The 14,337-nt window shown below is 38.5% G+C and overlaps 1 protein-coding gene across 1 annotated transcript in view; it reads right to left on the reverse strand.

Annotated features, from left to right (window-relative positions):
• Window positions 1-14,337, reverse strand: part of LOC140142649 (unconventional myosin-Va-like) — a 281,256-nt gene that overhangs the window by 61,998 nt on the left and 204,921 nt on the right. The window contains exons 25-28 of the mRNA XM_072164650.1: window positions 9,559-9,839; window positions 8,651-8,827; window positions 3,895-4,029; window positions 2,106-2,204 (exon numbers count right to left, since the gene is read on the reverse strand). Coding sequence (XP_072020751.1) covers window positions 2,106-2,204; window positions 3,895-4,029; window positions 8,651-8,827; window positions 9,559-9,839 — 692 coding nt within the window. The remainder of the gene's footprint in view (window positions 1-2,105; window positions 2,205-3,894; window positions 4,030-8,650; window positions 8,828-9,558; window positions 9,840-14,337) is intronic.

Below are 14,337 nucleotides of genomic sequence, written 5' to 3' on the forward strand. Positions count from 1 at the left end.
TTAAGTTTATTCATTGCATTTTTTTTTAGTACGTAAACACAAACAGCTGAAACTGTTTTACACAAATATCTGCATTGTCCTGTTTATTTGCATATACTACTGTAATTAAATTCTAATTTTGTGTCCTTACTGTAGGCTTAAAATGGTGATGCATGTATGAACTTGAACTGGTATATTATTTAGTCACACTGATGTCATCAATGTTTAACCTGTAAGTAATTTGAGTAATTATCGTCCCTTTGTATTAATTTACCTTCTTGCTGCTACCAAAAACAAAGTTCTCCACACAAACACATGTGTGAAAGTGTAATTCCCATTTTCCATCATTTTCTTGCATACACTTCAGCAATGTTTGAGGGTATATAAAGTTGTATTTCAACATCATTAAATACATAAATAAATAAATGCTGGCATTTATACAGCACCTTTCACATGTAACAAAGTGCTTTACATTTATTCCGCTGTAGTTTGAATGTGTCAACAGCCATACAATGCCCAGGGCATGCCCATACCTTTGGGTGGCGCTCAATGGACAATATTCATAACAGCTCCCCATTTCACCCCTGGGTAGAGGGAGGCAAGTGAGGTAAAGCACCTTGCCCATGTGCACAACACGATGGCAATGGCGGGGGGCAAACTTGCAATCCTCCAATTGTGAGGCAGTGCCTGTACCTTTGTGCCAGCGTGCCTCCTCATCACATGTTGAGCGTGAATTGTTAGTGGAGTGCAATTTTGTACAACTACTATATCAAAATGTTGCACTAAAACGCAGTGGCCAAATTGTTCCAAACATAAGCTGTGCACGACAGCATTAAATTATGCTATTGGTATTCAAAAGGTACACCTGAGGTATCCATAAGAAATTATAATACACAAAATACATAAGAAACTGGTTGTGCGTACACTGCACCAACAGTAGTAAGTCAATTGTGATGATGGGCTCAAAAGATGATAATTAAAAACAGGGATATTGGGAACAACATGCATATGACAATGATTAAAATAATGGCCAGGGGACGTCACAACTTGTTAGAAAAAAATGGCCAAAGGAAATGTAAAACAGGTTAGCAGGACACAACAAACACTTAGTGGTCACAAAGGAACTTGGAAATTTATTACGAAAAACGTCATTGAGTACAAATTGTGAGCTAATTTTGAAACTTATGGTGACCTTTTGACCCTGTAAGGTTACACTTTGTTTTGTAAGCCAATACCTTCCATATTTTATTATCAAAATGGCATTTTTTACTGTATTTATGGCAGTGAGTGCAAGCAGTGAACTAATTTTACAACACTATGGTGAACTTTGGACCCTATATGGAGGTCACTTCATTTTTCAAACATATCTTTATTTAATACCAAAATGGTATATTTTATCTTGTTTTTTTATATATGGAGCATTCTCTCATACCTCTAAAACTATTCTTCAGAAAAACACAATGTATTTTTTATTAATTGGTTGTTTTGGTTTTCATTCCCCACTCCCCCTCCCACACCTCTATGTTGGTGGTATCATAGTTAATATGGGGAAGGAATTCAAAATTGACAATGTATTACTCTTCAATACGAGAGACATTCAACACAGACTGTGCAAAAACTTATGCTTGCCACATCAAAAAGTTGTGTATTGACCACTTCGGACAAATGATTTCTGTTTGGCAGATGGTTCAAAAATCCATATTCTAAACAAAAATACCATGAATATGTGCATGTTTTTCTTTAATGTTCCTCAAAATTTACCATTTACCACCAGCAAACAATTTTTCCATTAGCTGACTTCAAATAGCATCCCTTATTAAGTATATGTGGTCAATGCACAAAAAATTCAATGTAGCAAATTAACTCCATGAGCACTACCTGCTGATCTAACATTGCCTTTGATTGGTCACTTACGTGATATCTTCACTTTAATCACCAATCAGAATGGAGCTTTGCAAATAATTCACCCCAATTTTTTGTGTGGTGAAATTATTCTAACAATGTTGCTAATTGGCCCAAATGATAATGAAAACTTCTTTTTGGCCAATCGGCAGGTAGTTCTCATGGGGTTAACTGATAAACACACATGTGACAAACTACACTATGTGAAACAGGTACAAGCATACCTTGTTGTTGTTAATAACTTTTCCACTATTAGCTAACTCCGTTTTGAGTTTGAGCACCTCTTTGCGATGCTTCTCGTTCTCCTCATTCAAAGCCGCAAGCTGTCAAAGGTTAAAGGTTAGTTGAGGTCAAAGGTTAGTATTAAGGTGCTTAATGGAATGACGGACAAATGGAGGTGGACGGTGAATGTGTGCAATAGACTATACCAACTGAAATCCATACACCCCTATGGAAGACATGACTTTTAATCTCCCACACAGTGAGTGAATATATCAAATGGGGTTGTCTGAATGGGCAACTCCATTTGAAATCTACACTCCCTGTGTGGGAGATTAAAAATCATGTCTTCCATAGGGTGATGGTTTTCAACGAATAGCCCAATTATAATAGCTGGCAAAGAAGAATGGCACTCTCTTGAACTGGACGACACACACGCCGATAATGAGTGACATAGGCGGGCTTTGTGTTCCGTTTGTGACTCTTTGTGAGTGCCGAACGAAGCTTTTATGTGCAACTGACCAATGAAATTAGCCAATCAGGTTCCAACATCCATGTTTGCGCGTTGTACATGCACCATGGGAAAGAGAGTGCCATTTTTCTATGCCAACATGTGTAAGGAGAAATGTCTGAATCTGATTTTGTAATCCAATTCAAATTATCGAGACACAACCAGAAATCTATGACGTCTCATTGCATCTGATGAGGCATGGGCACTTTTGTGTCATTATTTGGTTGAGGAACTGCATGCATATGGGTGATAGGGAGTTCTATAACTTCACAATGGCAAAGAGTGAAGAATATGTTGCCTCTATGGGAATTATGTTCTTATCAGAGGTGATTTCACATGCATACATGCAGTTAGGCACTAAAAAGGTATCATGCAAATCATTTTTGGTAATGTTAGACATGTACTTGAAATCTCAAACTGCTGAAATTTGTTTCATACTCTACTTCAGTTGGTAAATTCACATTATTAGTTTCAAAAACACATGCAAAATCATCATTGCCATTTGAGAAGTTTGTATTTCTTAGTATTGCTCACACAATGTTGAAACTTCAATCAAGGATGACGATCTTAGAATAACAGAGTCGGAGGACTGACTTTGACTTTGGGACTCAAGACTAAATGGACTAGACACCAACACTGCAATATGATTATTATGCCTAATGCAAACTGCCTGTATCTTATTTGCATTAGTGCACCTTCAGTGTGACATAGTTTAACTATAGTGCATACTCCTTTGTGCTTGTAATTTATTCTTTCCCTGAGACCAACCCCTGCGTATCTAAACCAGTGGCTTTAGATGGGACGCATGGTGAAACAAATGATATCTCTCGGTGCTGGAATTCATGAGTGCATGGTAATATGTTCCAGCAGCACAGCAAAATATCTTGATGTGAGTAGAATTGACTGCTATGGGAATGCCTAGAAGCCGGACTGCCTATCCCATTGGGGATGATTCACACAGCTTTCAGACTTGCAGCAGGTAACACTCTGCATTAATCAACATTGATTCTCACAAACTGATCTGGAGCAAATCAAGTGAGAAGCAATGCATTGTTTGTAACTTACTGCATGCAGTATAGATAGACTTGATTTCAGTAGAATCAATTTTGAATTTTGCAAGCAAAGTTTGGGAGTATTTTCACAAAAATTATTCGATTCGTGCCAAATTTGGCAAGGATGTTTGTTCAAACTGTTCCCTTCTTTGCCATGACACTGTTGTTTAAAGAAATAAAAACAAGATGCGATATAAAATTATTGTTGCTAATATTGTAAATCCTCCTTACTTGTTTGGTAAGAATTGTCATTGGTTCGTCTTCGCCAGATCCACTTTGTAATGACGCCCTCAGCGTTACCAGGTCATTTATTCTTGCAGCTAAATCACCTTTCAGAGAAGCGTTTTCTTCCTTCAAAGATTGCAACTGTTTTGACAAAATAAGACACAAATGTTAGAAGAATAAGTAGGTAGGAAAATTGATAACTGTTTGTTTCACAAGAAGTATAGTGATGCATCTATGTATGCTCTGCGGAGTTAGGTTAGCGCACTATTCGATACTACTAGCGAAATAACATTTGTTGAAATCATATCCTCATCACATTTTTTATGATACAGAGGATAAAACAAGTTAATTTTACAGCAAAGTACAGGTTTTACTGCAAATTGATTTTTCAAGTATTTCTGTGATCCGCCATTAAATGCCATTTACATACATATTGTCACCAAATTAATGTTGTATGCATGATTCTCTCATAACATAGGTGACTTCAAGTGCCTGAGGTCGAATACGGTACAACTTTTACCATATTTAGCTATTAATGTCATCACTTTATGTGGTAACATTTGATGTAGATAAGTGCTAGTTGCATTCTACTTTAGTCATGTTTACGTTGCTTGACGAAACAAATCCCCACAGTGCGAGGAAAGCAATGAACGCAACATAAAATGGCACATTACCTCGCAAAGTCATGGTTATATTTAACCTATATTGGGCAATTCCAGTTGAAATCCATACACCCCTATGCAAGACATGACATTAATCTTCCACACAAGGAGAGTAGATTTCAAATGTAGTCCCCATTCAGGTAACCCCATTTGAAATCCACACTCTCTGTATGGAAGATTAAGGTCATGGCTTAACAAGGGGTGTATGGATTTCAACTGGATTAGCCTATTTAGATGACTAAGCTGTTCATGGCCTACTGAGTACTGCATGAACTTCAATGACCATGTTAAAGACCTATATAATCATCATCCCACAGCAACCCATGAGCTTACAATAAGCTGTGTACTCAATTAAATTATACCATTGTGTGAATGCAAAGGTTTCAAGTGCCAATGCTGCCATATATCATCAGTTGAACATACACACAAAGAACGGTGGGTCCCAAAGACTAGGCTAAGTGGGCGAGCAGTCATCTACAGCATATTTCACTAATCTGCTTGTTGTAACATGACCTGAGCACTACCTTCCGATCTAACATTGCCTCTGATTGGTCAATTACATGATATCTTCACTTTAATCACCAATCAGAATGGAGCTTTGCAAATAATTCACCCCAATTTTTATGCATGGTGAAATTATTCTAACAATATTGCTGATTGGGCCAATTGATAATGAAAACTTCTTTTTGGCCAATCGACAGGTAGTTCTCATGGGGTTAAGTTTTTTTTTACTTCAGGACAGGAGAATGTGATCCTGCTTGAATCTTACAGCTAATTCACAAAGTGCAATTCCCCATCCTAGTGTTACCTTCAAAGCATGCATTTAAAGCCATATCGTAATATTTACTGAGGAGGACACCCTCGATGTTTTCAAAATTCAGTTTATTACACGATTGCAATGTACTTTAGGAAACTAACATACCTTGCAAAAATTAAGGTTTTAGGTGCGGTAGTTGTGACAACATTTGAGATTTTGTATAAAACTACACAAGTACGTTTGTTTAATTATCACAATCAAAATATTATTTGAACACTGAACAGGTCATAACACATCAAAAGGACCAGCCTCAGACACATTCGATGGACTGGCTTGCATTGGTAAGATATCCGCTGGTATTTTAAGAAAATTGCTATTTAAAAACAGTAAATTTCGTTATATTACCTCATCTGTTCGGGCCAAAATTAAAAGGGGAATATCCGTAAGTTAAAATTCACATTTGGTGGAAAAGAAAAGCAATTCTATTCCTTATGAAAATGTTACAATATGGCTTTAAACAAATTAAAATAAATAAATGTTGGTGATTTAACGTGCGCTTTGTCTAAGCATCAGCACACTTCACCAATTATTCCGCTGCCATTAGGACACATCAGAATCATTTCCGCTTCTACAAGTCCGCAACTGATGCGCAGGTAATCTCAGCGACTTAGATTGTAATTACCCCCAGCAGCTCCCCATTATACACCTGGGTTGAGTGAAGCAATTGGGAATTAAGCTATAAGCAATTGGGAATTAAGCTATCTTGCTCAAGGACGCAACACACTGGCCGTGGTGGGGCTCGAACCCGCAACCTTTCGATTATGAAGCTTGCGACCTAAGCATTAGGCGACCTAAGCATTAGGCCACCGCGCTTCCCTTAAACTGAAGTGATAACTTGAAGCATAACTTAAATTATTCAATAAAACTTCCTAGATGACTGCCTTTTCATTTACGGCATTCTTGCTTATGGTGACAGGACAATACATTCCAAGTAAGTCATTTTGACCCATTATTGAAAGCACTTGTCCAATTTGTCACACATGTGATTCAATGCCAATCAAGGGTCCCCACCCCAGGGGGATTTGCCTCTTGATTAACCCTCATGATCCCCACCCCCAGGAGAATTTCTCCCTTGATTTACCCTCATGATATTTCCTGACAAAGATTACAAAGGTTTGTTTGTTATCGGTAAACTTGTCGTAAATTGATGTTTGCCACTGAAAATATTATTTGCAAGATATGGAAGGTTAAATGTTCTTGTAAAAAAAAAAATCAGAATTTTAGAGAACCAAAAGTAGAGTTACGCATTGAATAAGTCTGGTGTTAATCAGCAGGCTATTCCAGTTGAAATCCATACACCCCCTATGGAAAACATACCTTAATTGCCCACATAGGGGGTATAGATTTCAATATTGGAATCACCCATTCAGGTAAGCCCATTTGAAATTCAGACTCCCTGCGTGGAAGATTAAGGTCATGTCTTCCAGAGGGGGTGTATGGGTTTCAATCAGAATAGCCCAATGTTTCCAGTTTTGTTTGCTTCACTGAAGTTCTTAAAAAATGTCTGTTATTAGTAGTTTCAATATACATTAAAAGTACCTTGAGAAAATAAGGAGACAAAGAGCTACAAAGATGGAAACAATAAAAAGACAGAAAGAAAAAGACACCATCCCTCGTCAGAACTTCACTGGAATACTGTGCTGCAATATGGGTCACATGTGGACCAAATCTACCATCTTGAAACTGTTCAGCGCAGGGCCGCACCGCTTTGTCAAAAACAACTGCGACAAACGTAGCAGTGTCACCGAAATACTACAAGACCTGGCTGGCTGCTACTTGCTACCAGGCGGCGGAAGATATCGCATCTCAGTCTATTCCAGAAAGATCAAGAAGGTAACCTACATGTAGCCATCCTAGCCCCAAACCTACTACATCCAGCAACACGCTTCACCCGCAATTCACACAGCAAATCACTCATTCTATCACGGCCATCAATGGACTATTACAAATATTATGTCATAACAAGAGCAGTCACAGAGTGGAACACACTACCAGAAACTACAACAGGCATACCTGGCCCAATTGCTTACAGCAACTGCTTCAGCAACTGTTTAAGTAATCACCCCAAGTGGCGAAAAAATTAACCAGGTATTTATAGTGTGTGTACTTTGATGACTTTATTACTAAAAGTTTTCCCCACTTGGGGTGTTGGGCTATACCAAACCATAACTACACACCTACAACGACATGCAAAGATCCAAACAAGGAATCAGGATTTTCCATAAGGTTCGCAATAGGCTGGTGGGGAAAAAGGAAATGAGGACATTCACAGTTGCTGGGTGTCCACGGTTATAAAGTGTATTCTGGACAATGTTCTCAGTTGGAGTGTTTACCAATGCACACACACCCCCACACACACACCCCGAGAGAGATTCAAAGGAAAGTGAGAGAAAAAATAAGAGAAACAGACTGACGGACAGATACCATTTTAAGGTAAAACACAAAGTATACACTTAACCTGTTAACCTACAAAACAAAATATAGCACAGAACCAGGAATATACTTACACCCTAAGCCTAGTATTAATAGTTTAATTCAGACACATAACTTTGTGAAATCTGAACGAATACAGATTTATTTCTTCTCAAATAGCCCCTGTACTTCCTACATTAATTGAATTTCCTACTTGACCGGAAAACAAGCAATTAATATTAAAAACTCCATGCATCGCTGCAATTTCTTGACTGTGGCAGCAATGACTTTATTATACAACCAATATTCAGTACTTAAAACTAATTATATATCTAAAAAAATGTATTATGTGACCAAATTTGTTGTTGTTTTTCGTAAATTGCATAATTTTGGGGTGAGTGAGGACATCGCCAGTACCATGGTTAATGTGAGTTCATAGTACACGCAGTTGCATATGTAAAGGCAATGGCATAAATATAGTGCATCCTGAAGGGGGGTGGAGGGACCGCACGCAAGCACACCTGGGGTATGCGGCAAAAAATGACAGACCCAGGAGCCCCTGCCGACACTGAATCCTGGATATGCATGCCCAGTGGTGACACCTGGGGGGGGGAGGAGGATGGGGAAATGCCGTCAGATATCTTGCTGAACTCCCAATAAAAACCAACACAATTTTGAAACTTTACCATTTTCGTTTCAAATTACCATTTTTTTAACCAATCAGTAGGTAGTACTCATTGGATTAAGCTCCTTCAGCCCTACCACCATTCTTGCAATGTTCCTGATCGGCTCAATAAATAATAGTACCCTTTTGCAGCGAATCAGCAGGTATTGCTCATTGGGTTAATATTATTGTCATGCCCAAGCTCACCTGGTTATTGGTCACCTGTAGTTCATTGGCTGTGGTGCTGGCGATATTCTTGTTGTTATCTTCGTTCTTATCCATCAGATCCTGCAGTTGTTTCTTCTCCTTCTCCAATGTACGCACCCTCTGCTGCAGCTTCAAGAAAACGCTCATGTCCATTGAGGCCAGTTCTTCGCCCTGCTCCTACCGAAAGAGGGTAGTTTATACCAAAGGGAGATCAGAAAACGGGTGTGGATTAATAACAAAACCTATGTCTACTGTTTTATCAGTCTTGATTGCTTCAGCCTGGATGCAAATGATGTCGGCATGCAATTTTGTCCTGGTCCTCGTATTCTACCTAGTGGCTAAATGGGCTATTCCATTTAACATCCACACTACCCCTGTGGAAGATTTTGGAAATATCTACCACAGGGGGAGTATGAATTTCAAATAGAATGAACACATTAGGCAGCTCCATTTGAATTTCATACACCCTCTGAGAAAGATTCAACCGGAATCTTCTCCTGAGGAGAAGTGAGTTTCAAATGGAGCTGCTGATGTGTTCATTCCATTTGTAATTTATACTCCCCCTGTGGAAGGTATTTCCAAAATCTTCCACAGGGGTAGTGTGGATTTTAAATGGAATAGCCCAATAAGCCTGTCTCTCTGGTGATGTTACAGAATAAGGTTTCTACATGCAAAGTGTCTTCTCACTCTGTCCAAAACAAAAGAGGTTAATTTACCTTGAAAATGGGTGCATATCAATAGCCAAGGGGGAGCAGATGCCCCTCCCTCATGTAGTACCTTTCCCCTTCCCTCTTGTCCAAAAATGAAGAAGGAATACATGCATTGGATATTACTTCCCTCAACAAAGTTGGTAACAAAGCTCTGCACGATGTAACTTAATCATGCCTACACACATCCTGTAAACCTACCATGATTTCGCGTTCTATATTCTCGGCATCTTCCGTAGTGGACGTTGACAATGTGCCATAACCGGATTCGTTCTCTTCGTTGCTATCGGTCCTGATGGCACGCGACCTTGGTGGTGCACCTGGAGGTGCACTCTGCAGAGCCAACATGTCTTCTTTCAGATTCTCACATCGCTGCTCCATGCGGTTGTAATCCTGGAGGAGCTTTTGGTGGCGTGATCGCTCCTCTTCGATCTCTTTGGCAGTTTCCTGGCGAATGGCTGCAACCTCCTCCTTCATCCTCTCTGTAGGTTAGAGGAAACGAAAAACAGTTTTTGTCAAGATTAAATCCAACAGTCAAACCAGAGCAAATGAAAGACAGTTTTGTCAAGATTAAATTTCAAGTCATAAACCAATGCATTGGGGTATTCCAGTTGAAATGCATACACTCCCTGTGGAAGATATGACCTGGATCTCCCACATAGGGAGTGTGAATTACAAATGGAGTCACCTGAATGGGTGACTACATTTGAAAACTACACTCCCTGTGTGGAAGATTAAGGTCATGTCTACCATAGGGGGTGTATGGATTTCAACTGGAATAACCCATTTTGGAGCAGACGACACTGAATGGGCGACTCCATTTGAAATTCGCACTCCCTGTGTGGGAGTTTAAGGTCATGTCTTCAATGGGGGTGTATGGATTTCAACTGGAATAGCCCAGAGAACAGGTACTATTACAGTTTGAGGATTGTAAACAGTTAATGAAAAATGATAAAATGTGATTACTTTAAAACAGGTTTTATCTTCTGACAGCAGTTTTGTATATGTTGCACATTAAGTGGCGACAAAATGACGATGTGTACTATATACAACACATCAAAATATGGGTCACCATTTCAAGTTCATATTAGAATTTAGGGGTGGGGTGCCCCTTGAGCATTGTGCTAATACTGTGACTTCCGGTTGGATATCATCGGCGTCAAAATTTGTTCCCATAGGTTCTGTGTGTAAACTCCTGTCAATTTCAGTGTTGTATTATGACAATCGTGGGGTATGTGATCCATAAATTCACATATACAAAGGGTAGAAACCTGTCTGTATTTAATTCCGGTGTAAGCTTTGGTTCACGTATCCTGGAATTCCCGTAATACAACATTAAAATTTACCAAAATTCACACACAAAACCTATGCTATGGGAATGACCTTCATGGCTGACGTTTTTTGACCAGAAGTCCATATTACAGACAGTGTTTAGGGGACACGCTGCCCCTTATTTAAGATCCAAGGATTTGGAGGTTAGGATTTGGGCAATGGTTATGGTTACTAAGATTGGAATCAGAATAATGCTTCCTGTGCACAACCCATAAATGGGAATTGACCTTCTTGGTAAATCCTATCATTTCTTGCAGATACACCAGAGATGTCGTCATTTGATGTCACAGCAATGCGCACATCATTTAGCGAACATCGTAACTGGGCATTGTAAGTCAGTGTGACGTCTGGGGTCTAACCGCAAGGAATTATGGGATTTACAGAAATGGTCAATATTCATCCAAGATGGCTGCCACATCATGAGCGGCCACCTTGAATTTTAAAACTATTTAAGAGGAATGAGTTATACTCATTTGAAATGTTTATGTAGTACACAATACTCGCATATCCAAGATGGCCACCATGAGCTTGTGCCATTGGTGCATTTTAGCAATGACTGGGGTTTTTCTGTTGATGCATTTATGCACTGCGAGTGACGAAAATGTGGAGGTTCAAATCAAGATATAGGATGGACTCCCTTATTCTCTGTCTGTCCCAAATCTGCTCTTCATTAGCAAGCATTATAGAGAAAGGCAATGGGAGTTTTGTAAAAAGCATAATTTCCAAAAAATGAGGAAAAACCACAAGACATTTGTCAATATTTGTATGATCCCTTAGTGGATCTTTTAATGCTTTGTCATTTTTATTATTCCTTTTCCCTTTAAGTTCAAATCTAAAAAAGAAATCTATGAGTCTGGGTTTTAAATCTGTGATGATGGATTCAATCAAAGAACCCTTGGCTTTTAGCCAGTTGATAACTGTCTCTTTGTACATTAAGGAAAATTCAAGCTCTAGTTCTAATGTAACATTAGAAGTAGGTTAAATGAGCCTATGAGGTTCTCTTGATGCAACATTATAAAAAAAGTTTTGCCGTTGCCTGTATACTAATGTGCTGCTGTAGATTATAAGACCCTCAATGGACTATTCTATTTAAAATCCACACTGCCCCTGTGGAAGATATAGCTTAAGTATTCCAGAGAGGGAGTATGATTTTTGAATACAATAGACAATTGGGTAACGTCCATTTGTAATACTCACTCCAAGACTACTCCAGCTGTGGAAGATATAGGTACAGCCCACAGAATTAGAGAAGGAGAACCGGGACTCCCTATACCGCCACGTACAATCGCGCCCGTCAGCTATGGGGAGAAAATTGGGGTATTCGGGTCCTTGCCGACGGTCTTGGAGACGAACGAAAACAATTCTGCGTCTCATCTGAAGCGTCTTGGTACTTTCGCGTGCAGGTCGCATCAAGTCGTCTCTCAAATGCGCCCATCGTCCATGTCGCGCTTGCATGACAACGAATGCCTCGAGCGCATTCCGAGGGAAACCGAATACCCCCAAATTTTGCTCCATGCCTGTATCAAGATGGCGGTCGAGTCCTGGTTCTCTGGTTTTAATTCTGTGGTACAGCCATAATACGGGGGAGTATAGGTTTCAAAATGATTAACAATGATCAATTACAATTGAAAAACATTTTCCTGTGGAAGATATTTCCAAAATCTTCTACAGGGGTAGTGTGAATTTAAACTGGAATATCCCAATGGATCTGCAGCACAAAGATCTATATCCATTAGCCTCTGTGCATTTGTGTAAAACTCAGCGCAACAAAGACATAACTCCACTGTTGGTCAAATGAACTCTACACAATTACATGGTGGCTAATGGCTTATGTCTTTGTACCCCTGAGCTCTTGAATATCTAGATGCAATCATTTAAGGTGATGAATCTTGTAATTAATGTTAAAGGGATGTGTACATTACATACTATGGAAGCGAGGATGGTCCCCAGTTTGAGGAACATCCCCAGTTGGAAGTTTTGTAAAACATCTGTTCTTGAATCTGAGACTTCTACTTTACCATTTAATAGAGTTCCCCGGTTGTAAAAAGTGAATTTTTAGCATATTTATAATAACGGGAGGAAGGCTACATCATGAAAATGGTAACAACTGGTTGTCCTCATGAAGTCCCAGTTTGACGTGAAAAACACACAAAAATGTCTCCTATCCAAGGGAAAATCAAACACTCACACACGCCTATACACACATCAATAAATGTCCAAGTCCTCTATATAATGATCACCCAGCCCAAGTCATCCGTCATCGCATTCACATGAAAGCAAGCCGGATGCTCAGCCCATTCCCAAATAAATAGGTAAACAGGTTAGCCATACTCTTGTGTGTCTCCTGGCAATGTCTGACACATTACACAAACACATTTGATTGTGGCACTGCCTACTGTACTTTTTAAGTTAATTTTGTGAGTAGGCCGACTACATTATAGATTTTACAAAAATATATAAAAGCTGCCACATGCTAAATTTTGAACTGAAGTTATTATTTTTGTGAGGAGTTTGTGTGGGTAATGGTTACAGCAGCTATTACAATTAACCTTAATTTAGACTGATCCCAGGTGATGTCTTAAAATGAACATTTTAGATCACAGCAAATAAGGTACAAAACATCTTGTTTCAACAATCAAGGCTTATACTGCTTTTTCTCTCATCATTGTTTCACCCTATGTTTGGTTGCGACATACCGTACTGACACGAGTATAGTCCCACCTTGAGTAAAGTCACACCCCCAAATTTTTTTTTTTTTTACGTTATTTATTTTTTTTGTTTTGGAGTGTCCCTGGACCTAGACCTAAATGCTAGGATCATTCACGGTTGTTTTTAAAAAAAATTGAATTTTGCACGGTGTTTTGTGTTTGTAATATGAAAATTGATACTTTGTTTTCATGTCATACTCTATTAAGGGATCTAAAATGAGCGTTTATTGCGTTTCGATAGTATTTTTTGTGGCACATGAGAGCACCTCAGACCTATCGAATTGTATTCTGAATCTGAAGCATGTCTTTCTGATATCAAATAATTTTCATTTTTGAAAATCACAATATAATACAAATTTTATGACAAATTATAAAAATTTGATATTTTTTCGAATTTTTGATATATAACAGTCCTCGAAGTAAATTATATAAATGTAATGATATATTCTTAAAGTGTATGTAGCAGGGAGGAAAAGCCGACGGTCAATTGAAAATGTTGACCTTTCGTATTGAAGATATGGATTTTTTCCCCCAAAAGACCTAATTTTTTTTGTTGTTTTGGGAAAAAAATCAATATCTTCAATACGAAAGGTCAAAATTTTCAATTGATCGTCGGCTTTTCAACCACCTACATACACTTTAGGTATAAATCATCAGATTTATAAAGTTTACTTCAAGTACTGTTAAATATCAAAAATATCAATTTTAATGATTTGCCATAAAATGTGTATTAAATTGCAATTTCAAAATTCAAAATTATTTGATATCAGAATGACATTCTTCGTATTCAGAATGCAATTCGATACGCCTGATGTGCTCTAATGTCCCAAAATAAATACTGTCCAAACGTTCATACCCCAGCCCTTAATGATATCAAAATGCATTCAAATTCAATGCATTTTGATATCATTAATAGAGTATGACATGAAAACAAAGTATC

This window comes from Amphiura filiformis, chromosome 20 (genome assembly GCF_039555335.1).
Source record: "Amphiura filiformis chromosome 20, Afil_fr2py, whole genome shotgun sequence".
NCBI classification, from domain to species: Eukaryota; Metazoa; Echinodermata; class Ophiuroidea; order Amphilepidida; family Amphiuridae; genus Amphiura; species Amphiura filiformis.